Consider the following 26,102-nt stretch of genomic DNA (forward strand, 5'->3'; position numbering starts at 1 on the left):
AGCTATTAGCATGTCTGTAAATTAACTGGCTAAAAATGAACGCTCACTTGCTGGCTTTATCGGAAGAGTCGGCTACTGATGATCAAACTCGAAGCACTCGTTCTGACGCAGCTCTGTGTGTGTATGTGTGTATGCATGCGTGTGTGTGTGTGTGTGTGTCTGTGAGTAAATGTGGTACTCGATCTGTCCAGATTTACATTCAGAACTTAGGCATGCCCCTGGTGTGCTCGGTTAATTAGTGATGGTGACTCACTATTATGCAAGTGCACAAAATTCCCATATGTACAATTTGTGTGTGTGTGTGTGTGTGTGTGTGTGTGTGTGTGTTTGTGGACAAACTTTAGCTTAGTACCATCACTGTGAGTACCTTTTGGCTTTTCACCCCGAACCGGCTGTTTCAGGGTCAGTTCTGATGGTTAAGGTTAGGGGAAGAGGCAAATGAATGCAATATGTGAATAAATCCTCACAAAGATGCTGTATCTGTACAAACAGGTGGGTTTGTGGGTCAATAGGTGGTAATATCTGTGTCAGCGATGACTTTAAAGACCAGGTGATGACGCATCATCTTTGAGTCTATACTTGAGCTACAGCTTCAGCAGCCGAGCAGTGCTTTGCTGCCAACTTCTTCCAACATCCAGCAGAAGAAAACTGCTCACAATGTTTCAGAAAACAGCTAATTTCTCAACAGTCATTTTGGTTGGACATGGTTTCTTTCTCAGCTGAAAACATATGAGCACTTTTAAAAGTACCTTAACAGCAGTCAAAGAAACTTCTTGTGTCGGTGCAGTGACTAAAATACAGATGTGTGATAAAATCACCTGGTCAAAGGCGGCAAAAACATCATCTATCTGTACAGTATAACATATAATAAATATACTGCTGTAGAATGGTGATAGCTGGCATCTACAGCAGCTCCTGTCTCTGTGTTGCGTTTGTAAATTCTGTTAATATTTTGTTGGCCATCTTCCACCAACCTCTATTGTGCTTTTCTGAGGGAAAGACCAGAAATGGACTCACCATAATCTGTCTCTTGAATTTCAGTGTGTTGGAATCAGCATTATTTGCACATGGCAACAGCTAAGCGGCTATTAGGAAATGGCCTTTAAATATAAAAATATGAAAACTCTCTAAGAAACTATCGACCAGAAACTTAGGAGGAAGATGTTCCCAGGTGGGGTAAAGCGGGGAGAAAATATGTGATGTAAACTTTGCACTAGACGGACCAGGCATCGGTGCTTATCAAGGACCAGATTGGAGCGTGGATGGATGAACTCAAACACGACTCATTACACCTGGATTGGTTTCCAGCTTGAAAGGGTGAACAGGCATACGAAGCTGCTCTACTAAAGTGTGTGGAGAAATACTGCTGCAGGTACTTTGTTTCTGCTGTCATCTGACTTTGGTCTTCATCGCTCTCAGCAAACTCAAGCAACCTGGATTGGATGAAACTGCTAGTTGGATGAGACCGATTTGCCTGATTGCCCAGCGTCAGTGTTGCCTCTCACTGACTCACACATCAACTGTCATATCACACAATAATCATTGCTGTTACTACTGGTTCTTCTACTTCTATTTTGTATCATAGTTAGGGTTTATTCTGATTTGTTTTTGATGTAAATTCTACTCTGCTGCTGAATTTCCCCCTGGGCAATCAATAAAGTTTTTCCTTAGCTAACCTTATATAACACAATCTCAAAACTCCAGTGGAAAGAGTAGGCTACTGAAATATTACCTTTAGCACAGTGTGTCATGAACACGTTTCAAACACCCGGCGGGGAGGGGACCTGAATGCATTTTATTAATAATAAACAGGCTTAGTCCAAGCAAACCATGCAGAAAAAAAGCAGGATCAGACAGACAGAGGTAGGAAACCAGGCTGGCTGCAGTGCTGCTGTAGACAGGCGGGGGTGGCTGTGGCTTAGGAGATAGAGAGGTGTCCCTTCCGGAGAGTTACAAAAACTTTCAGACTCCCTTTCATTTCACACAGTGATTAATGAGTTTCTGCATGAAAGTGGGCAAAATTTATATGTTGATTTCTTCTTTATATTGTCTTTAAATCGCTACACAACCAAGTGCAACAAAATGCTGCCAGAAAAGGTTTTTACCTTTAAATCCTCAACTCACCCTTCTTCATAGCAGCTTTTGAGAGTGAACAATTTTAAACACGTTTCAGATGTGGTCAGTTGACTTGTAATATGAAATAGTACAGCTTTTAGTATCTTTGGCTCTGCCTTTGCCTAATTTTATGTCCCCATCTTTAAAAAATCCCAATTAAGTATCTTAGCCTTTGTCAAATATAATTCTGTTGCAGCATTTAACAGCTTCCTTAGGAATAACACTTGTTTTGGTTTGCTGTGTTATTGGATGAGTTTGGTTTAAGTGAATCCCTGTGGTGGTGTTGTCCTGCACTCTATTGTCTCCCATATTTTTCTAAGAACCAGAAAATTAAGAGTTTGGATGACCAAGACTTTCCCATATTTACTTCAAAGAAGGGGATTATTTTCTTTCTCCCTGTCATCTCTTCCGATGCTGTTTGTCTGTCCCACAATCACACAGCAGCTTACTCTCCTCCAGTGTGCTGTTCTGAGTTGCCACACTTGAAATGTTTCTTCATGCATGTGAATACAATTCCTTTTTTCTTTCAAACATCTTGTTCCTCTGATGGCTTTAAATAGGTTTTTGTGTTGTTTCATCAGTGATTAAAAAGGCTCGGTGGAGAAAAAGGTGGATCTCTGCTATTTATATCTGAAACCTCTCAGTTTTTACAAAGGCAGTATTTACACATAACAATGGCTGCTGATTTTTCTCTCTGAGCTGTTTTAGCAAATACATTTGCCACATATCTAGGACGATCTAGGAAGTGGATTAATTACAGTATATTTTATTTTTCTCAGATGTTCAAAGGATCAGTCAAAGTCTTTTAAAGGTGCTTCCATATGAATACAATCCTTGGAATTTCAGTACTTTAGGGAAAGACTCATAACCTCTGGCAGGCAATAAGGAGGATTAATTAAGACTTCTGTGTGCTTAAAAACATGTTTTATTTTTTAAAATTTATTTTCAAAACCTTTCATTGGTGGTGGGTTGGATAGCACTGCCACCTCAAAACTAGAAGGTCCCCGGCTTGAATCCCTGGCCGGCTGCAGCCTTTGTATTTGGAGTTTGCATGTTCTTCCTGTGCTTGCATTGGTTTTCTCCCGAAGTACAAAGACTGTGTGTTAGGTTAATTGGTGACTCCTAATTGTCCGTAAGGTAAATGTAAGTGTCAATTGTTGTCTGTCTGTGTATGTCTCGATGTGTTGCAGACTTGTCCAGTCCCCTGTGACCTTGAAAGGATCACTGAGTAAAGATAATGGATAGAGCTGTTCCTCATCTTCTCTCCCATTTGCTGCGGCCTACCTGGCGCCCCCTGGAGGCCACAAAGGGGCAACAGCCCCCACTTTGTAAACCAGAGCATTAGAAGAATACATGGACAATAGCTTTCTTAGCTTTCTTCTCAATGGTTAAATGAGGAGAACAGTTTATATAATGTGTAGTAAATATTAAACTAGAGTAGCAGCCGGTTAGCAAAGCAGCTGCTTTGTGTATGTCAACACAAAAAAAAAAAAAAAAAAATGAGATGGCGCATGTTAATTAGTAAGCAGGGATGCAAATTTCACTGCCGGACTGAGCCAGGCAACCGTTTCCCCCATGTTTCCACGCTTTATGCTAAGGTAGGCTAAAATGGTGGTGGATGTAGCTTCATGCTTTTTATCCAAAATGGTGAACAAATACTTTAAATATATGGTAATTAGACCTGGTAGATGGAACCAGCCCTTGAGCCGTTTATGTTACATGTGTAAAATATATTGAGTTAGGAAGAGGCTTTGTTCTACAAAAAATAAGCCTAATATTAACAGATATATACACATAAATCTTGACTCACATTTTGATAGCAGCAAAATAAATCTCTGGTGACGTCACCCTGCAGCTGCATTTGACCTCTCAGTGGCATCCGCATCACTCTCTCATGCAGCATAATACAAAAATATAACAAAGCAAAGACAAATTTAGGCGTGCTAGATTTATTCACAACTAAGATATCTGTTCTTGAGAAATCTTCATGCCATCTAGAAAATACATTAAAAAATGAGAGAACCAGCACTAGTAAATGTTGCTGAAACATTAAAGTTATTTATCACAATTTCTAAATGTGAAATCACAACTGAAACTTCTTCATACCCTGTTTTGCATAAATGACTGGTCACAAAATAAAATTCCTATTCAGCTTCTATTAGTTAAGTAAATTTCTGGAACTTAGTTTAACTGAGAGTAGTATCAGTCACACTAAAGAATTGTGATGTCTGAGACTTATTGTCCTTTTTTGCCTCCAGACAGGGCCCATTGAAGCCAGAGGTTTTGTCCATCCAGTGGTCAGGTCGTCGCTCCCATCGGAGGCTGCAGAGGAACAGCAGCCTCTCCTCCAATAACCCGCTCCTCAGTCTCATCAATTCAGGTGTGGGTATATGATCTTCTGTCTCAATTTGAAAAACAAAAACCATCATCACTGGGCTGTTTTTTATGTTTCACTGCATCCTGCTTAGTCTTGAATGATGTTGTCTTGTCAGAGTCACAGAGACCCGAGTACAAGAGGGAAAGTCATGTAGGTGTGAGAGAAAGTGAAGTGAAGAGAGCTTTGCTGGTGCTCAGGTGGAAATTTGAGGTTATTATGTGGCGTACTTGTGTGGACATCATGAAATTATGTTTATTGTAAATGTGGGTCTGAAAATTTATAACCTTTTGCTACACAAAGAGATTTTATTCTACAAAATATATGCTCACTGCGGTTAGAAAATCAGCCTCCCACTAGTGCACTAGATTGCAGTCAGATGATAATGAACTGCTTGGCTCACAAGCACACATTTCACAAACACAGTGCTCTGTCGTCTCAATTTAAAAACTGTGGTTTTCTTTGACACTCACCAAAAAATAGAATAACTTAGTAGTTTTCTCTGGTTTCTTTAGGAATTTCATTATGTGACTATGAAAAGACTAATTTTAATATTTCCCATATTTCATTGATTCAATATTTGTACCCATGTGCACACACTGCTTTGGTAGGCATATGTCTTTTTCTTTAAAGAGCAGCTTCAGTAGCTTCATTTATTACTTTGATAAACTGATCTTAATGAAGGGACAGATAAACTTTCACCCTCCAAATGAAAAGTTATTTATCCCCAGCAAACTATTTTTTCTATTATTTGAACATTTTCCCAGGTGGGTTGTTGTAGGTGTGTATTTATTGTTTGCACACAGACATTTCTCCATGAGACACTTATTATAGCACCAGCCATGAATGCTATAGAAATCTGTCAAACAATTCCAGAATCTCTGTAAACTTCGATTACACACCTCAAAATTCTTCTATTGATTGCTGCGGCTGTGTTGTTGCATAGGATGAAAGGAAACTTAAAAAACCTTGTGGGACGCCGCCACTATTTTAGATTATTCAAGCAATCAATTGTGAAAAAAGTCTTTAAAATACATCTGTGCCGTGGTTTTCATCCCTTCACCTTTGCTGTTCACTGCTAACATATGAAATCCTATCGCTTCTGTGTGTCTCTCTTTCCGTTAGGTGTTTATGATGAAGACTGTCAGTGGATGGTCCAGGTCAACAGGCTGCAGAAACTTATCGATCGCCTAGAACAAAAGGTAACTTTCTTTCACTCAGTCTGCTTTTCTACATATCTTCTTTTTCTTTTATATCCAACTTCTGATGTATTTATAATTTTATCTTTTTTTTTTGTCAACGTCATATTGTCCTTCCATTTCTGTCTCAACCATTGTGGATTCATAAAACGTTATTAACAAATTAACTAATCTCATCAAAGCTAGCCCACATACACATACATGTACAGTTTATGAGCTGCACACACTCACTCACAGCGGCATATGTTAAATGTAGCATGAACTCCGTTAAATGTTCTTCTCCTAGTAATGCAACAGCTGTATGTGTAACTACTGTATTTTAGAGGATCATGATGTCTGCTTGTCTTAATGGTGTCTGCTGCCTCCAAGTGGCCAACTAAATCTGTTATTGCATGTTTGACAAATTTTGAGACAAACAGAATTTGTATTCATGAGCATGTGCTGTCGGATTGGATGAACCTGTCACTATGGGCTTCTTATCTTTGTCGATTTCCTCTTGTTCTGCAGGAGATTCGTCTGGAGCCTGTTGAAGAGGAGGTCCTGGAGAGCAAATCGGTTTGTTTCATGACCTTCTTCTACTTTTCCACTGTGTCTCTGCAATGACCATTTTGTGTCACTTTGTTCCCACATTGTGGAGTGTAACTGGAAGGGAGACCACAATGATAATGAGCAACCATCAGTTGCCATGGTAACAGCAGGGCTGAAATTTGTCAGAACCATTTTACCGCTCTTTTCATCTTTAATCTTTGTATTTAAGGCTCGTTATTTAGTATTTAAGACAAAGGTGTGTGTGTGAAAAGGGCTAGTGGAGAGACAGAGAGAAAAAGGAGACTAGATATCATAGAGTTCATGCCTTCATGAAAAACACAATTTACATGTAATATATAATTATCCATCAACTCTGAGACATATTAAAAATAGCTGATAATTGAGTTGCACAGTGATCAGGATCACAACACATGGTAAATACAAATTAAACCATGCATATGAATATTTTGTGTCACAGTCATATCTCATTAGTAGCTTTCATCTTGTGTGTATTAGTCAGTATGTAATTGGTTTAACACTGTGTGTCTCTGGGAATTGATGACAACACAAGGGGAAGTGTGAGTGAGTTTGTTTCTCCCGTATTAGCCATTGGCAAAGTGTCTTGAGGTGTTTCATCAGCCACACACACACACACACACACACACACACACACAAATCATTAACACACACACTGTGTACCTTAGGCTAACGGGCAGACCATTCACTTCCTGTTCCCATCAGCCTCTGACTCTGTCAACAAATCCTTAGCCACAGGGAACAAGATTTTATTAGGTCTTTATGATTATGGTTTCCTACCGTTCACACCTTTGGACAACAAGATGCAAATGCTTTTTCGCCACACTATGTGTGTCTTATCTGTAAATCAACTGTTGTAGGTATTAAATTATTAAGATTGAATGAAAGTTCTGTTCACTGCACAGATCTGTAGCTGTCTGTTAATACACTTAGCTGATGTGAAACCCTGAGAAGATTTCTGAATGCACCTCAGCTCTTTCAGATTCCCCACATGAGAAGCATATCCTGAACCTCTGACTTAACTGATAAATACTGTGTGTGTGTGTGTGTGTTGTCAGCACATCCTGATAGTCCAGAGGCAGCTCACTGTGCTGGAGGACGAGCTGGAGGAGTTTCGTTTGGCTCTCAAACAGTATATGGATTGTGCCAGTGCCCAGACTGGATGTCTACAGTCAGTTTATATTCTCTTTGTTCACATTTTGTCAGGAACTTCTTGTTATATATTTTTTTGCTTTCTATTTTTTTTACTTTTGCAAAAGGTTTTATATTGATGAGTAAAACAAAAACAGCAAAAACAACTCCCAGTAAAGAGAAATACACACATTTGTCCCACTGTTATCTAGAGGATAATGATACTGTACTGTACAAATTATTTCACCCTCTGGTGTAAATTTGTAATTTGAGATTCAGTACATTAAATAATAAAACATGGACAAATGAAATTACATTATCCCCTGCAAAACCTGGATGACACCTGAGCCAGATCCACTCAATGGTAATGACAGCTTCAAACTGACCAATTGGTTTACAATAACTGGTGCTTTAAATCAAGTTAAACCATCAATTCTGAGACTTAGAGCAGTTTTGAGCGCTATTCCTCTTCTTGACATGGTTCTCATTAAGAATGTAGCATGCAGTGTCCCTAACTGATTAATTCATATCGTAATCTCATTTACAAATCTTCTAGAGATTAGGAGAGCATCTGAATTAATCATGAAACATTAAAAGGAGAAACTGGGCTACAGTTTAATAAGCATAAGAATTTATGACTCTCCTGTCAAAGGCATGCGGCCTTAGAGCTGTAATACTTTATATTTTGTGTAGTAGATCAAAGATTTTACTTGCATCCTCTTTTTTTCTCCAGCCTTAGAACTTAGAACATTTCTGTATTCAGCTCTGTTTCCCTTGTTGCACTGTGGCTAACTTCAGTTTGGCAGAACAAACTGAATCACTCCGAAAAGTCCAGATGCCTAAAGGACAATGTGACCTTTACATGCTTTGTCAAGGCCATTTCTCTAAATAATCATGTTAACGCATTTTCAAGTTAAAATGAGACTAAAATCCACCCCTAAAAAACTCTTTATTATCTCAATCTGACAGAGTACCCACAGAAAAGATGCTTTGAGAGATGTACTTGCCTGAATATGCGAAACAGTTCAAACAGAAAGGCTGTGTTGGGGGACTTGATGTACCACACTAATTAGTAACTGCATGACTTGTGCTCTCCCTTGTTTTGCATTTGGCAGCATCGCAGTTCAACGGCTGGCAAATGAATCACGCTTCATTCTCTATGAATTCTGGGAGCACAACAACGTGTGGAAGAAGTAAGTACTCAGATGCACCATATGCATCGTGCCTGACTGCACTGTGGCTTGTGCAAATAAATTACTATCTTTTAATCTGAAATGCAAACACTGCTTCAAATGGGCCATAATTAGATTTAATTCCACATTGTTCTTAAGTCTATATGAATGAAAGGTTTCAGTGATCTGCCCTGTGGAATCAAATCACCTGTGACCTGACCATTTGCCACCAATAAACCAATTGTGGAAACTGGTTCACAATTCCTAAAAAGCAGTAGACACACAACAGAGCTCCAAAAATCCCCAGGTGGCTCCACATTTCATGTGCAAGTGTTAATGTTCTGAATGTGCTTGTATGAGCCAACGGGGGTTTTCTCTGTGTTTGTTCTTCATTTTATGTTGATGACTGGCTAAAATCAGTTGAATCTGTTTGAAAGGCAGAGTGTCTTTCCCACAGTTTGAAGGCTATATGTCAGATGGGTGGCTTCAGGTTAAATAAATGTATCTGTAACAATCAAATGGTGTTAGCAGCTATTCCAAGAAGAGAAGGCGAAAGAAATAAATTCTAGATATAGATTTGGATCAAAATGGACTTCCAATGGAAAGGGTATTGGGCGTGCAATGATGCATTCAATCAGATCAATTCAAGTTCAGAGTCGTTATCCAAAGCAACCCCCCCAACCAGAAGAGCGATCGGATCCATGCTATCCACCTATCCATCCTATCCAGACATGATACTGTGCCTGAACATCTTGCCCAAAGGTGGTTCCATTGGGTAACAAGTCTAAAGCAGTTGAGTGAATCATTTTGCAGATGCAAAATGGAGTGCTATGGGAAAGTAACGTACTTAGTCCAGCAAAACAGCAGTAATGAAGTTTACAATGTTTTTGTGTTGGGAAAGCCAAGAGTTTCCACCCTAAAGCCCATTACCATCCCTCACTTGGAGCTCACTGCAGCAACCTTGCCAGTACATGTGGACAGAATGCTAAGGAAGGACTTACAGCTACCACTGGCCAACTCCGTATATTGGACTGATAGTACATCAGCACATTTGTAACACATATGGTGCAATTCAGCAGACCTCAACAGTTTCACAGTGGCACTACGTCTGTCTGCAAATCAAACTGTGTATATTAGGACCTGACTTCCTCACACAGTCAGTCAAGATTGAAGGATACTCTTCTAACCTTGTCCAGATAGAGAAAGGAGCTATTGGAAAGTATTGCCCAAAACGAAAAGAACAAACATAAGCAATGTCTTCAGCTTCAAAGAATAGTGCTGAACTACAAAATAACTCTTGTTAAGAAAAACCTTAATGTAGATGAGCTCATGGAAGCGGAGGCAGAAATAATTCATCACTGCCAGCCAAAGGAATTTTCAGGAGGAAATCTCTGCTCTGCTAAAGTAGGAACCAGTGAAATGGAGAAGCCACATACATAAATTTAATCCAGTGCTTCAAGATAAAATTCTTTGTGTAGGTAGTAGGTTCAGCCGAGCTGTCATGAAGAATCCAAGCACCCTGACATTCTGGCTAACGATCATCGAGTATCACAATTGATAGTGCAGGAAATTCACGAAAAGATAGGCCATCTCGGTCGTGGTCGCAACCATGTTTTGTCCACATTACATCAAAGGTACTGGATTCCAAATGCAAACTCAGCAATCAGAAAGACTCTATCTAAGTGTAGAACCTGTCGAAGATTACATGGTGGCAACAAATGGCAGATCTCCCACTAAATAGAATCTTACCACATGAACCACCATTTACCAGAACAGGTGTTGATTGCTTTGATCATTTTAATATTGAATGAGGAAAAACAACTGCTAAAAAATATGGTGTCATATTTACATGTCTGGGTACCTGAGCTGTCCACATAGATGTGGCAAGATAACGGCACAAACAATACTCAGACAATACTATGTGAAGCTGAAGGTGCACGGTTCTGTGGAATTAGTTTTTGGAAAGTGTTTTGTAGAAATTTTTTGGTTATCGTCTCAATGTTTTACGTGGAGTGAATTTTTTTCTGCTCAGTCACCTGCAGACTAACTACAGTAAAACCTTCCAGAGGGGGAATGTGGACTTTCTGGAAACTCCTGAAGTTATAACCACCATGCTGGTTCCTGGTAGGTTCATTACTGTAGCTCCTGTCTCATTTCCCACCGTCATGATACTAAGCTAATTACAATCACTTTAACTTTTATTATTGTTTAAACCTATATTACATCCAATTACAATTCGTAAATGATTACTAAGCAAAGTATAAATTTATGAATTACTTTTGTCCTTCCTTATGACAAGTGATCGGCTTTAGAGGACGACCATGAAATGTTGCTGAAAAGCAATAAAATAAGAACAGTTAGAGCCTGTGTCAAAACAGATCCATCTGTTTTTTTAAAGTAACGTTCTTTAATTGTTTTGTTTTTTAAATATAAGACTGTATTTATAAGTCAAAAACGCAACACATCGAGGAGAGCATGCTAAGTCTTTGAGTGATTGAGGTCAGGTTTTGGATGTCACTGATCTTTTTTTTCTTCTGCATCTCCTCCACAGCATCCTGGTGGGTCCTCAACAACAACTGAACATAGATACGTCACTGATGGTCACTGACATGTGCAGAGAGCAAACAACACCCCTCCACCCACACACACTCACACACACTCACACACACTCACTCATACAAACTCAACACAACTCATGTGATCATGGTGATTAGCATCGATTTTTATGACCTCCTTATGTTCCTTTGTAGTCAGGTGGTAGCTGAAATAGCCCACGTGTGTTTGTTTACACTCCTAGGCAACACTCTGACATTCCAAAAGCAATCATCAGACAGATGATATGATATCATAACTATGTTCAGCGTGACATTATCTGCAGCCCAGGGTAGATCATGAGAGCTGAAGTGTGTGTGTGTGATTGTTTGAGAGAGAGAGAGAGAGAGAGACAGAGAGAAAGAGAGAGAGAGAGAGAGAGAGAGCGGGTGGTATAACAATTGTAGCAGCTCTGGGGAGCTTATTAAATCATTATTCTGTTGTTTATGTATTCTTTGTTTGAAATTGAGATAAATACCTGTTGATCATAAGTAAAGGAAATATATTGTTGTGTATGTCATGTGTGACTCTTTTTTTTTCTAGTTTGTTTCTCAGAATATCTCAAAGATTACACATCGACTTAATGTCAGATGTCAGAAATAAATAGGATTTCAGGTCTTAGCATTTGCAAATTCCAGGTAACTGAACATAAATATACATAATGGTAAAAGCTGTTTCAATTTGTAACAGTTCACTATCTCGCTCTGTGTGAACATTCACCTACTGATGTGATAGTGTAAAAAAACTGTGACATGCAGACTTGTAATATGTTTGCAATTTCCAGAAACCCATTGCAAATTAACACATATGCTACCACCTAGTGAACAGATAGCCAAACTGCAGCTGTCATGAAATTAGCTTCCATAAATTGCACTCACTGTCCACTTCATTGGGTACACTTTAAAATCTAATCCAATCCCATACAGCAGCATTGCCATGAATTCTGCTTTTACAAGGCTACAATTTCTCAGTTTATAAGTTGACAATGTCTGAGAGGTGATAGTTGTACATTAGACCTACCTCTCAATATAATACACTCCAAACCTCGTTATGCAAAATTTCAAAATAATTATTGGATATACAGATGTATTCCATAATGTATCACAATATACACCGACTGAAATATTGATGTATTAATGTGTAAACTTCGCTAATGTTGGAGCAGATTTTAATTACTCTGTACGATGATTAATCTATATTATTACATCATAATTTATTTTATTAGGGTTTTGTATAATTATCTGTAAAATGATTACATTTATTTTAACTCTAAGAGTCTATTTCTGCAAAGTACCTAAAGCTGTCATTTAAATGGAGTATAAAGTAACTCAAGAAGTACAAGTAGCTAGAGTAGTTCAGTAAATGTGTGCAGACGTTTACAGGTAACACCACTGGTAATCCCCATAAACTCTTAAATAATTGAGGCACAGCTGTCGTCTTATTATAAAATCAGTGATCATCTCAAAATAAAAAAAATACACGAATCGGTCAGCCACCTACAGAGGAAAGTGAGTTTGTGTGCAGCATGAATGTCATCGTGTTTGACCCTTGTTTGCATCCGTGCACTGCATTTATTGTACAATGTGTTTCCAAACAGACTAAAAAAAGCCAGTTTTTGTATTTTATTGATAAATTATCATTTTTAAAAAGATCCATGAGCCAGCTTTTCCTTTCACCTCACACTACAGATTTCCAAGTACTGAATTTCAACTATGTACAAAGAGTATTTTTTTATATTATTTTATGCTTCATCATCATTATCACCATCATCATCACATTCAAAACAAAGAAGTTTGTGTGCCCACTGATCAAGGTCAAGAGACAGGATGCTGAGTTAGCATATAAGCAATCCTAGCTAGCACAGAGATTACTGGAAGTCAGAGAGCGGTGAGATAAGCAAGAGGAGGAGGGTTTACATTCTAACTCACAGGCAGAGGAAGCAAAGACCGGAGCATCATATACTTCAGCAACCTCTCGAACATAAAAAAAAAAAAATACCCCTCAGTGACTCAACACAAAGAACATGCACACATGAGTCACTGTGTTTTAGGATTGTTTTCTTCCAATGAGAAGGCAACAAAAAGGCAGAAGAGACCACACGTAGGTAGGGTACAGGAGGTTCAACATGACCACAATTAAAGGATTATTGCTGTAGTGAGTTCAAAGCTGCATGGCACAAAAAAACTTAACACTTATTAAAATAATAAAAACACGATCCCGTTGATCTAATACTCTTCTTGGCTAATACTGGGCAGCAAAGTTGGCACGCATAGGTGTTTAAGGATTATTTCTTTTAAAATCATAAGAGTTAAAATCATAATGCAATTCTATGTCAGTGTACACAAGCGAGATAAATGGTTTGAATACAGCATGAATAATGCAGCTCTTTGTAGCTGGAGTTTAACTAGCAGCAAAAACAACATACAATTGCATATAATCATTGTGCAATGGGCAAACTGTTCTTAGGAAGTCATCTCATTTTGGTCTGGTCAGTAACCAAAGAGATCAAGTGAGTACCATCAGGCTGTGGAAACACAAAAAACCTTCAGAAAGACCAAATCCCACCCGTTTCTAAACCATCATTTTTCAGCCTGGGGGGAAACTAATTTTCTACTAACTAAATCAACAAAAGTCACAGTTTCTTTAAGTTCTTGAGTCTGAATTTTTAAATCAAAACCAGGGCAAGATTTGAGTCTGTGGACCAGCAGAAGGATTGATCAACATACAACAGGTTTGTTCAGCAAGTCAGAAACATTCCAGACATAAACACAACAGGATACATGTCAGAAATACACCTCTTCAAACACACACAACACTTCTTCAGTACCCTCCTGCCCACACGCTCTGCACACTGAACCTGACCAGTTTGAGATCAGAACAAGATGAAAAAAACAAAAATGGGGTTTGTTCTTCCAGCCGTGCAGGGCTGTGCCATGCTGTGCCCACGCTAAGCGAAGCTGTTCTCAGGGTAGCTGACTTTGATAGCGCCCCAGTAGCAGGCTCGTATCAGACAGATGAGACCCAGCAGGTAGGCGAACGCCCAGGACACGTAGGTGGCGTTATAACGACTGGCAAAGCCTCGAGTACCAACCTGTCAATGCAGAAGAGAGTGTGGTTAATCAAAGATGGCATGTCTGTATACATTTGAACAATCACACAATTTTCATCATGTTCCCTTTATGATTGACCACAGTGGGTTTTTTATGTTTGACTGACAGATACACGCTCGGGTTTTCTTTACCAGGAAAAGAACTCGTCTCTAATTCACTACAGTCATTGATTATGGTCCTACGGTCTCCAATGTGTTCTTTCATTTTAAGAACATACCTAATGGCTGATTTGGACAAACCTAATGCATTCCCTAATGGATCTGTTTTGATTTACAAGAATTTAAATAAAAATTTGACACTTAAAGTCAACTCTAGACCTCTTAATTGATCATTTGTAAATCCACTAATGTGAGAATAATAGGAGAGACAGAATGTACTTACTGTTAAACCCACTCCAATGAAAATGCAGATCATTCCTATAGTTATATAAGCACAACAGCGCCTCCTAGGGAGCGCGCTGCCAACAGAGGATCTGGGAATGAAGATGGAAAGGAGAAGAAATGAAAAACATTCAGTGACTGTCAGTGGATTGCAGAATAGAAAAACATTAAACATGCAAATGACTTATCTTATACCCTGCTCCTAAAAGAAATGTCATCTGTTGTATTGTTGCTGTTGCTTGCCTTGTACCTCACTTGTAAGTCGCTTTGGATAAAAGCATCTGCTAAATGACTAAATGTAAATGTAAATTCATTTGTAGTTTTTATGTAGGCGTGGGTAGAATTAAACTTTAAAAACATGTAACATGATGTATTGCAGTTGAAATTGTTTGCGTTATGATGTGTCTAAAGATTTCCATGTCCCACTGTTTTTCCCAGTGATCACACCCCACAGCACATTGACAATCTTGTGAGCCAAAACCCTCTCACTTCCACTTTTTAAGTTACACATGAAAGTGTCCGAGGCGAGTCACATGTGCAGCTCCCAACAGCAATTTCAGCTACACCCAGACAGGTACTGTATATAAGTCAACTGCCCCAAGGCACCACACCATCAGTCTCTTGCTATTACTTCACTTTCCTCCCGTCTGTGCTCTCACATGCCTCTCATGTGACAGGATTCAAGCATTCCTCAGGAGTTGCTGCTGTTGAAATGGCTTAGAGGAGGCCAATCCCCTGATCACAACTGTTTTCAATGGTTCCTCTTAGTTCTACACATTGTTTACTTTTATAACGCCTGAAAACCTAACTCATGATGACATGTGTAGGAAGCCCTCTTTTAAATGTTACAGATTAAGATGTTGGACATGCGCTGGATTTGTCTTGGTATCTAATGCAAATATACATCACTTGAAAGTGGGGAATTCATGGGAAAAACTAAGTTTAAGCAAATAGATTTTTCACAGTCTGACAGGGAGATGTGGTGAGGGAAATGACTGTATATGTATTCGCGTAATTGAGAGATTTTTCTTTAGAAAGGTGCTTCCACACCAGATGTATCAGTTCCTTGTGAGAATTAAGATAAAAAACAACATATCTCAACCACCACAGTTTAATTCCTGTTATCAGCTAGAGATCTATGATTTAGGAAGTTAAATACATCAATATTTTTAGAGAATAAAGTAAGGAGGAGAGAGATAGGGAACCAGAGAAAAAGTTTAAGTTTTTAGGAGATGTATGTGACTGAAGCGGTTTTATTGCTGATCAGTGACTTTTTAATTAAACTCCAAGCTCTGAATTGAGCCTTTTTGTGTAAGGATTTGTTTGGAAACTTTGAGAGAGGAGGGAAAGTTCTTTGCACTGTAACATTATATGTAAGAATGTGTATGACATTGAGGTATAAGTTTTTGTGTTTTACATTAATCTGGGTCTGGAATGTGAATGAACATAACATAAATAACTACTTTGATAGGAGCTAAAGACAGGCAGATATTTTACGCAGGCAGAGGCAGAGACAAAGGTCAGCTCAGGCATTGAGGAATAAAAAAAAAAAAAAGACAGCCATGTTCCTGGAAAGATACTTTCCACATCATAACCACTCTTCCACCCTGTTACCTTTCTACTCCATTAACTTTACATGCATTGAGGCTAAGCTTTAATTCCTGTCACACACCTAGATTAGATTTTCTGAGAACCAGAAAGTCCAGTTTAGCGTCTGAAATACAATGAATTTGACCATGAAAGCTCAAAGAAATTTCAGCAATGACCGCAAGACAGCTGTGAGTTTTCATGTATGTTTCCATCTATAAAAAGTTGTATTATAGAAAACTACAAACCTCCTTTGCTGAAGGTTGAGTGGAAAGTGACTGTTTTTTAATGCAACGTTGTTGCACATCTACACTGCAGTACTCTTTATGGTAAAGTGATGTCCCAATTAGAAGCTGAATGTTTTAAAGCCAGATGTGTTGAAACATGTTGGTGCTCTCTCCCTCTCAGCTCCACCCTGCTGCCCAAATTTAGATTTTTCTGGCTTTAACAATCAACAAGATGGTGGTGAGTGGAAAACTGATGCTTTTCATGTTCACATTTAGTTTCAGGTTTTTAAGGACTAATCCAGTGGTTCTGAATGTTTTGGCCTTTTTGCACAAGTCAAACATGCAGATTGTTAAACCCTGAGTGTTCGATTGAGGAATGTTTGATGGACTCACATTTTTTTGCAATGGGGACACTTGGCTAGTGTGTTAAACCGAAGCTCCATCCACTGTGAGGAAAGCAAAAAGAAACATTGGTAAGTTTCTGTAATAAGGAACAAGCTGTAACAGCATATGAAAAATCTACTGAACATTTGAGAAAAGAATCCACTAGGAATGGGTTTACAGCACATGATAAGTAGTGATGGTTTGCAACTTCTAAATCAATTATTCCTCTATTAGAATACATTTTTGGAGGATGAATTCATACCTAAAATTACATTTATAAGATGTTAGTTAGGATTCCTTTCCCATAGGTCGGTGTTATACAAAAGCAGTGTTATGGAGATTTGTATCTTATCACAAAAAAGCATAATTAAAAGATCCTACTGGTACAAGTTCAAAAAGTGACTTTGGACATCTGGCTTTAAGAATATAAAATGAACAATTCTTGAAACATCAAATTCAAGATTTTCTGGTATGAAGCCATTTTTATTCATTTGTTCAAGTAAAGCTCCCTTTAAAGCCAGATGTGCAGAAAGCCTAATTTCCAATGGTATACATGAGGATTTAAGTAGAGCGGGGTTAGGCTGTTGTTAATATGTCCACCAGTATGACCAGCTTTCTCAACCTGCTGTTGTGCTGGGGGAGAGCCATCACTGGGGAGGCCAGACATTGGCTGGGATGACCTGGCGTCCTCACTGCCCTACAGATGCAGCAAGCAACAACGTGCACATGTTAAAAACAAAACCATGGATTCTGAGCCATGTGTTAATGTCATACTGATCCAGAACCTCTAGTTCTGCATCTCTTGTTGAAAGTTAAATAAAGAGTAAAGTCGTCAAGTTCTGAGTCGCAGTCAAGCGATAGAACCTTTTTTATTACACACAGGGGTCCGATGTGCTGTACATTAAACACTGTTTCCTACAGCTTAAGTTTTATACCATGTTGTGCCTTCTGTGCATGTTAATCGCACACAGAATTGAGTGGATTTTCACATGTGTGGACGACTCTCACTCAGGTGATCGCCCACTGTGAGTTACATGTCTGAAAGGCCATGCAAGGCAAAGTCCAAAACTGAAGTCTCCTAACACTGTTTTACACATGAACAAGGAGTTTATGTGTAAAAAAGGCTCATCAACACGATGTGGCAGGAAAACAATTAAGTTCAAGAAAAGACTATGTGCAGTTGCAGGTTAGAGAAGTAAGCTTTATGTCTTGTGACGAAGCGCAGCAATGCTGCAATCAAGCGCCATTTAGAACAGTAAATGAGCCAGGAAAGGACATGCAGCAAAGGCATCCCAACCACTTGTAGACATGGTTTTCTGTCAGCCTCCAACATGATGGAGTTTTTAACTTGACATAAAAGACGGTTAAATGGGACGGAAACATGGCACTCTGGACTGACTAATGTAAGGTTTTCTCTGTGAATACAAAACAAGCTAAGACACCTTTAAAGGCTGTACAAGCAGGAATTAGTGCTTCAGCAAATTCCCCTTTAATTCAGACTAAATTAAATAGTTATGTACAGTTAAAATGCACATACCAACAACAGCACAGCAACAAACAACTCTGTGATGGGTTAGACTGGTTTTCTTGGTAGTTGTACATACTAGGAAGGTGTTGCCACAGTGACCACAGACCACCCTCATCCCCTCAGGCTGGATGGGCAGTGCTGGCTGGGCTGGTTGCTCCTCTGGGATCACCATCACAGGGCTCAGGTTAATGATGCGTCTGCTATTGGAGGAATAGAGATTATCAAGATTATTGTAGGATCACTACACAGCATCAAAATCAAAGTTTTTTTAAAGCTTGGTATTGTCTGTTTGTCACTTACCAGTTTGGTCGAGGGCATCCTATTCTCCTGGATGTGTCTTTACAGATGAGCAGGCAGTTACAGGGACACCTCACATACTTCTTCCCTGTTGGAGGGTTCTTGATAGGCTGGAAGATAAACATATACAAATTTTATAGAGAACATAAACACAAAAGCACAGAAAGACAAAGCAGTTAAGATACTGTGAACGTGACACATCAAAGCTTTTTTAGTCTTGACAGAGTGGAAAAGGTGCTTAAGAAAATAAACAACTTCGACTTTAAGGTTTGAAAAAGTCAAAAGACCTTGTTCTTGTAGACCACAAAATGCTTGGATTTCACACCAGGTTTAAATTTACAGTCTGTCTGTCTCAACCTGAGCTCAACCTGAACAAGAGTCAATAACTGAAGACCAGTCACTGCCAACTGTTTATGGTTGTGATCCAGTGTAAAAACATGATATGGCTAAGTTGATGCAGGCAGGGGTAATAGATTGTTTCACTCTTCATGAGCTCCTTCAACAACATCAAAGCTCATAGTTACACTGGGCGAGTCACATAGAGCAGTTTTAACTAGACGGACAGATCATGTGACAGATCATCGAGATCTGGTCAGGCTCTGCAAAAATGAAAGAAAAAGCGATTGGAAAGTGTTTTGGTTGTTTTAACCCATTGTCTTCAGTGGTCACTGACAATTGGACTGGTGGCTCAGTTGTAAAGCATTGGGTTGGGGTGCTTGTCCCCCTCTGTGGTTACGCCTGAAGGGACAAGCCGAAAGCCGTTGATATTGTCCTCAGTGGTCACTGACAAATCACATGTATATCACTTAAAATCACGCTGCACCATAATACAGAACTGGAAGAGGAGAGGAGAGGATGTGAAAGGAGGAGTGCTAATAGATTAAATCTCTTCACTCAACATGCCAATTTCAAGTCAGTGATGTCTGCACCAATGATCATTTGTAAACCTGTCACGCGCCTCAACAATGGCATCCACTCACCGTAGCCTCATTGCAGACAGTGCATTTGACCACGTGCTGATGCAGCTTTCCATCCAAGTTGATGAGCGACTGGCATACGCGACAGTTGATGACAGGCACACCGCCGGCATCGGGGCTAGCGATGGCTGTGTAAGGAGGAGGTAGTTCGGCTTTGAGAAGAGGAGGGCAAAGCAAACATACAGCCAGCTGTTAATCGCATGCATCTGTAAAACAAAGACTTTTGTGTTCTGTAGGTTGGACATCATGGGGGTATTTCAAGTCAAAAAGTGTTTGTTTGTTTTTCAATCTGCAAATTATTAAGTATTTGCAGATAATCTCTTAAAAACTAAAAAACTGAATGAGTCATGAGAATTTAAATGTTTAGCAGATTGATAGATTATGAGAATACATTTTCAGTTTGATATGATGATGACACAAAAACAAGCATCTGATACATTTCAGAACAGCATAGTAACAGTATAGTTATCAAGAAGAGCTGGTGGTTCTTCCAGTTATTTTCCACCAACCTTTCTCCCTGCATGCAAGTTCACATACAACATACATGTCATACAATGGCTCCCTTAGTTACTATTAAAACCTTGTAGATCATAAATTTGAGCCTGGGACAACACAAACAACATCATAAATGATCCTATGTGCAGTCATGCTCCACGACGTCACTACTGTTTCTTCATTTATGGTTTCTCAGGATAAGTGGTACTGTACGCAAGCCCATAGCAGCTTGTATACAGTTCTGACTGCTCGACCTGTGACTTCTCTCTTTGTCAGGGGTCATGCATCACTCTGCATGCTAAAGAAACAACAGGGACAACAAAGTCATGATGTAAAGTCCCCTCACTGCAGGCAGCATTAACATCTAACATAGAGTGTGAGGCTGCAGCCTTTGGAGTCCAAACTGTCACATAATGTTAGAGTGTAATAAAGAGTGTAAGAAAGTTGATAGTATTTATTTATTTTAAAAGTATGCGCACAAAAGTATGAAAAGACACTAACCCGCTACATCTCATGGTTTCCGGATGTTTTGACTTCAAAGAAACATTGCATTCATGATATGCTGAGAGGTGCCACAAGTTGGTTGACTCCATGCCACACAGATGTGAAGCAGTTTTAAAAAACTGTGGTCATACAACTAAATATTAGTTTAGTGATTCACAAGATTGCTAAATCCTAGAAACAAAAACGTTTGTACACAATAGTTTTGAGTTTGTATAGTCAACGGCAGACACTGCTATTTTTTTGAACACACCCCTTTCCACTAATTGCCCAGTTGCACAGCCTTATGAGCGTGAATCATGAATGCTGGGTCTTGTTTGTTTTCTCAGAATCTACTGCACCTACTGTTAACTTGTTTGCCATGTAGCAATAACAAATATACTAAAAACCTGGATTATTCTGGTTAGTCACATTGTACTGCTATTATTTTGAGCAATACTGTATCATCTATCATATGGGCTTGCAGACATATTCAGATGTTGCAACAGATGCATGAGCAGCTAATTGGGCTCACAAACTCCTGTCTTCTTTGACTAAGAAAGCTAAAATGCCAAACCACTGATTATGCTCTACAAACGAGCGTTGTGGTCATGACCAAATGTCTGTTCTTAACCGACTTACAGATTTGCTCTTTATGTGTGAAAGAATTTCTGTGAACTAAACCAACCAAAGTAGCCACTGAAATGAACTCTGTACTGTTTAATCCCACATTAACCTGATGTAATTAGTCTGCATTCCTGTTATAAAGGCTTTAATAATCTTAATACCTGAAACAGCCACTACCTTTAGTATTACTACTGTAGTAGTCAAGATATGCCTTAGCCCCAAGGATACGAGACCAATTCTACAAACGTGTAGACGTTGTCTCTTCTTTAATGTCTACCATTACATTCAGTATTAAATCTTACATAAAAAATGTAATTTTCCACCATGCGATTATGTTATGAAATTAAATGTAAATCAGGAGGTTTTATTAGGCAATAAAATGTAAAACAAATATTGAGAAATGCCAAGTACAATCCAAAGTGATGTCTTCATGTCTTTTGTTTTGCCAGACTAGCATCTGAACATTATACAATTTTAATTTACCATTAAATAAAATGATCTAAACTAGTACTTCCATTTGAGACGGTGAAACCAGATAAAAAATGTTTTTGCTTGTTTAAATTAGTAATAATGGCTAATGTGTTATTAAAACTGTTGCCAATTAGGTGTCTAAATAAAAAGTATTTAGTATTACGATCAATACATCAATACCTTTACAACAACAGTTTTCCATACATGTATAGCAGAGAATAATAACACTTCTAATTATTTCATAAAATAATGTACAATAAGGAACAGACATGCTCTAACAGGGAGACTTAAAGTATATAAAAATAAAACAAGAAAGCCTATAATTTCCTTCTTGTCCCGAAAAAGATAACAAAGTGAGTAGACAAGTAAATTGTTTTGGCTTTAAGATTCAGCTGCATTTTAACAGTTGACACTACAGAGACGGACGGGAGACTCTGTCCACATTTAGGAAAACGTGATTGTGAATAACAGTTTGGGAATGATTGGACACTCTGTGCGCAGGCTATACATGATGCTGCATATTCCAAACAAAACCCGAACGAGTCTCCTACTCAAAGTGTAATATTGAGTATTCAAATTGAAACTGCACACTCTTTTAAAAAAATAAACTCTTATTGAACAGTATGATATAAAATCACCTCAAATTCAAACACAGTCAGCACTTCTTTCTCTGTCTGTGCTTTTCTCCAGCAGCGTTCAGTCTCAGTACAGACTTACTTCTCCCTCTACTGTGTGTGCTGAAACTAAACTAAAACTAAATTGAGGAGCTATAGGTTTTCACAAGCTGTCCTCTGAGCCAGAGGTAAGATGAGACGACGCTCTACTACAACCACCAGCAGCACCACAACATACAGCCTCCATCACTGGTGCCATTTATGACTATATGATTGTGGGAGCTGTGGTTTGTGGAGTGATGGCTAACTGAGTTGCTGTCATGATGACAAGAACTTGTTGAGGAAGGTTTCTGCTTTTAATTTAGTTTCCTGTTGTTTGTGTGACAAGAGATAAGACTCTTTGGTTTTAATGTCATTCCCTACTTTTCTTTTTGTCAACAAATCCCGTGAAAACAAACGTGCAGATTTGGATTTTGTTAGCCGTGAGCCCACACATTCTGCATGAAGAACTATATGCATACATTTTATGAAATACATTTAAAACTGTCCCCAAATTAAGTTTTGTATTTTTAAATTTTTTATAATCCAGCATTTTCCCAAAACCGCTAGTCGTTTACGTTTTTAGGAAAAGTCACTCAAATAGCAATAAACTGTGTTTTTGTAAGAAAATCTTTTCAGGAAGGGTCTTGTAAGGGTAAACTTTGTCATAAAATAACATCACGATATTAACAAATTTATTGTAATGACATTTACAACATTAGTTCCAAACACCTTTTCAGTTTTTGCATTTTTTGACTGGTTTTGACCAAACTATTTGAAAATCCCCTCAACCAGATGTCCAGACAGCTTTAGTTACACAGACAATTGTTACTAAAATAATTTCAATGTTGTATGTAATACCTCAACATTTTCCTGTAGCTCTTAAAATTTGGATTACTTTGATACTGATGCGCTTATTAGTGATACATATTCTAAGGGCGATAAAACCGTGGAACTAATTTATCAATGTCACGATTAAAACATGGGCTTTGCAGTCGGTTTCTTGATTTTCAAACAAAGAAATGTCAAGCAAAACCGTGATGAAATCAAACAGAGCACCTATCTGAAAACAGCCATCACTGGGGGAAAAATAGCAAACTGTGAACCTGGAGTTCCTACTACTGGATAAAATCTGATTGTAAACAACTATATTCATCAGATTAACAAGGCATGACTCAGCTTGTTTTAGGAAAACATGTCTGTTTCTGTATTTTTTTGCCGAAATTAGTTAATTATGCAAACTGGCTGATTGTCGAGCTAAGAGCACAAAGAAACTGGAATTAGCTTTAATCCAGACTGCAGAGAGGGAGGGAGGACAAACTAAGCAATGGAATATGCAGACTTTTATTTAGGCTGTTACTCAGTTATTGCTGCAACATCCAAACAGGCAGTTAGAGGTTATTACAGCCCAGCGGTGAAGTCTTTATTGTTAATCTGGTGGGGAAATATGGATTTTGCAAGATTAGTATAGTTGTGTACAACAAAATACTTATTATAAATATTTGTTTGCTTGATATGATCACTTTGTCCTGACCTCCCCCCACAGGAGTATTACAGTTTCAGTGAATCGATTCATTAGCAGCAAAACAACCAGAGAAAAGAAATGTTGTTCAGATTAAACTGAAAAAAAAAGACTAGTCAGAGAAAACTGCCTTTACATACCATTACATCAGATTTATGTTTATGTTAGCATTAGAAATCCATTAAGCTGCTGAAACAAGGTACAAAACAAAAGGTAATCTTCTGATATGAGATTCAGATTTGGATGTTTTTATGGAAACACCTTAAGGATGAGTCTGCAAATGCTCTCCTGCCAACAGAACATTCAGCATGTCCATGTGACTCTTCCAAAACAAATGCACTCTTCTGTTACATGAATTCAAAATTTGATCAGACAAAATTCAAGGCAAAGGCCAGTCCTGAGAGCATAGGTTAGAGGATTTATGAGCTGTAATTATCTGGGCTGCTCAGCCTGAATGCATTATGGTACTCTAACCTACATTCAGGTGTTTATGAAGCAAATGAGGAGACGGTGTCAGTTTTACTGTATGAAAGATCCAAAGTATATATTCATATTCAGTGACTATACCTGTTGTTTACAGTCTCACAATTATGCAAAACGGACAGCTGCATACAAACAGATGGAACATTATGGCATTTCAAACGTGCTATTGATGCAGCCCCGTCCCTAAACGCCACATCTGGATGTGTTGTTGATTTGCAGCTGGGACAAAAGGCTGCTTGCCTGCCTTCATCTGCAATGGGTAATTTCTTCTCCATCAATCAACAACATTTATAGCTACATCCAGAGGGGCCTTGCAGTGCTACATCACGACTCCTGCCTATTTATTTGTGAAGATCTAAAACATGAACGCACCAGTGAGTGGTGATGTAAGCATTTATGCAGCAAAAACACGGGCTGGTGTTATTGTAGGCCCCTCTTTTAACCCACTGCTCCAGTTCTCACAGTGGAAGCTCCACCTTATCCTCAGCTCCCAATTCTTTTCCCACCGATGCCTCTGCGTCTCACTGATTCGTCTTGGTGCACTTGATATACGCACATGCACAAACTCGATACGCCCAAAAATGATTCAGCATGAGGGCAGCGCGGCTCTACATGTGTGTTTACCTCGAGGACTTGAATCCTGCAGGTACGGGGGAGCAGTGGGGGTCACATTCTCCGACAGCAGCGGAGATCGCTCGTCCATGCCGTCGGAGGCCATGTCGTTGACCGTGAGGAATGACGAGACGGTCGGGGGATCCTGGCTGCACCGGGTATTCACTCAGCTCGGAGGAGCAGCCAGCGGCTGGTTGCTGGTGCCCACTTTCTCCGGTCCAGCAGCCCCGGTGACGAAAGCCTGGAGGAGGAGGAGGAGGAGGAGCTCCGCCCCTCGGTGACATGGCCCTGGGCATGGGAAGAGATCATGAATGTTTATATGAAGCACACACAGGGCACTGTGATGGAATTTATTCGGAAAAGTCAATAAACTAAACTAAATGTAACCGTAGCATGTAAACACACGAAGACCGTTTCGTTTTGAGACCAAAGCTGTCATCAATGTCACTGTACAAAAACATCCCGATGGACTGACTTCAAACAAGCACAAGCAGCTGCAGCAGCTCCAGCTTCCGGTCTGTGCCGATAGATGTCGCTGCAGGATCATGATTCAGACCATGACGGTGGTGTTTACATTTCATTCTAGATGTGGGGTCCATAACAGTAGATTTCAAAACAAGCAGTTGATTATTTTTTAAATATAATTGCAACTGAATTGAAGAAGAGTCATTTACAGGGATTTGACACTATAATATTACGTATTTACTTAATTTCAAAAGCAAATATCCATCACAACCAGGATGAACTGTACGTGTGTTCATTTTCTTTCTTCTGGCTCTTTCACTCAATTTATTCCATAATTTAGTCAAAACCTGACTCTGTTTGTTCCTCAAATAGATCAAAATCAAAATCAGAACTTCAGAACAAGCAATACCAAATATCTTAGCAGGATATGAAACAGCTTTTTGGCCTGGCGTATGTAGGCTAATACAATTTATCTTGAAATGATCTGTACACATTAGTGTTGGCGTTGTGTGCCTCATGTCCAATCCCCCCTTAAAAATTACAACACTCCCGGATGTTTGTGCCAAAATACGTCTCCCATTCTTCGTTGCTTATGTCAGGGTGTGAGCCTCAGGCTGTAGAAATGAATTTCCTGGCCATTCAGAAGAATAACTAAAT

General features: G+C 39.0%; 2 protein-coding genes across 4 annotated transcripts in view; one reads left to right on the forward strand and one right to left on the reverse strand.

Moving 5' to 3' along the window:
- Positions 1-11,662, forward strand: part of necab1 (N-terminal EF-hand calcium binding protein 1) — a 33,618-nt gene extending 21,956 nt beyond the window's left edge. Inside the window, exons 7-13 of the mRNA XM_067500693.1 lie at positions 4,374-4,495; positions 5,615-5,691; positions 6,196-6,243; positions 7,311-7,423; positions 8,499-8,576; positions 10,588-10,679; positions 11,107-11,662. Coding sequence (XP_067356794.1) covers positions 4,374-4,495; positions 5,615-5,691; positions 6,196-6,243; positions 7,311-7,423; positions 8,499-8,576; positions 10,588-10,679; positions 11,107-11,135 — 559 coding nt within the window. The 3' untranslated portion in view covers positions 11,136-11,662. The remainder of the gene's footprint in view (positions 1-4,373; positions 4,496-5,614; positions 5,692-6,195; positions 6,244-7,310; positions 7,424-8,498; positions 8,577-10,587; positions 10,680-11,106) is intronic.
- A 1,092-nt stretch (positions 11,663-12,754) lies between these two features.
- On the reverse strand, positions 12,755-25,249 carry pip4p2 (phosphatidylinositol-4,5-bisphosphate 4-phosphatase 2). Of its 3 annotated transcripts, none has more exons than XM_067500717.1 (8): positions 24,993-25,249; positions 19,641-19,765; positions 18,664-18,770; positions 18,440-18,563; positions 17,458-17,532; positions 16,845-16,897; positions 14,639-14,729; positions 12,755-14,238 (listed from the first exon to the last, which is right to left on the reverse strand). In XM_067500717.1, exons 1-8 carry the CDS (start codon positions 25,084-25,086, stop codon positions 14,095-14,097), a joined length of 813 nt encoding a protein of 270 aa, XP_067356818.1. In that variant the 5' UTR covers positions 25,087-25,249; the 3' UTR covers positions 12,755-14,094. The 3 variants fall into 3 exon arrangements, with proteins under 3 accessions (XP_067356818.1, XP_067356808.1, XP_067356828.1); XM_067500707.1 differs by having other exon boundaries at positions 19,641-19,789; positions 24,993-25,243; XM_067500727.1 differs by lacking the exon at positions 17,458-17,532 and having other exon boundaries at positions 19,641-19,789; positions 24,993-25,241.
- Positions 25,250-26,102: the final 853 nt, after the last annotated feature.

The sequence above is a fragment of the Channa argus genome, chromosome 1 (assembly GCF_033026475.1).
Source record: "Channa argus isolate prfri chromosome 1, Channa argus male v1.0, whole genome shotgun sequence".
In the NCBI taxonomy this organism is placed as follows: Eukaryota; Metazoa; Chordata; class Actinopteri; order Anabantiformes; family Channidae; genus Channa; species Channa argus.

Bases quoted from the DNA above. Each gene is read 5' to 3' on its own strand.
- pip4p2 (XM_067500707.1), bottom strand. From the start codon at position 25,086: ATGGCCTCCGACGGCATGGACGAGCGATCTCCGCTGCTGTCGGAGAAT. The intron at 16,898-17,457 runs GTTGAGAAAGCT...CTTTCCTCACAG, and splicing joins CTCCCCCAGCACAACAGCAG to TGGATGGAGCTTCGGTTTAA. The intron at 14,239-14,638 runs GTAAGTACATTC...CTGCATTGACAG, and splicing joins TCATTGGAGTGGGTTTAACA to GTTGGTACTCGAGGCTTTGC.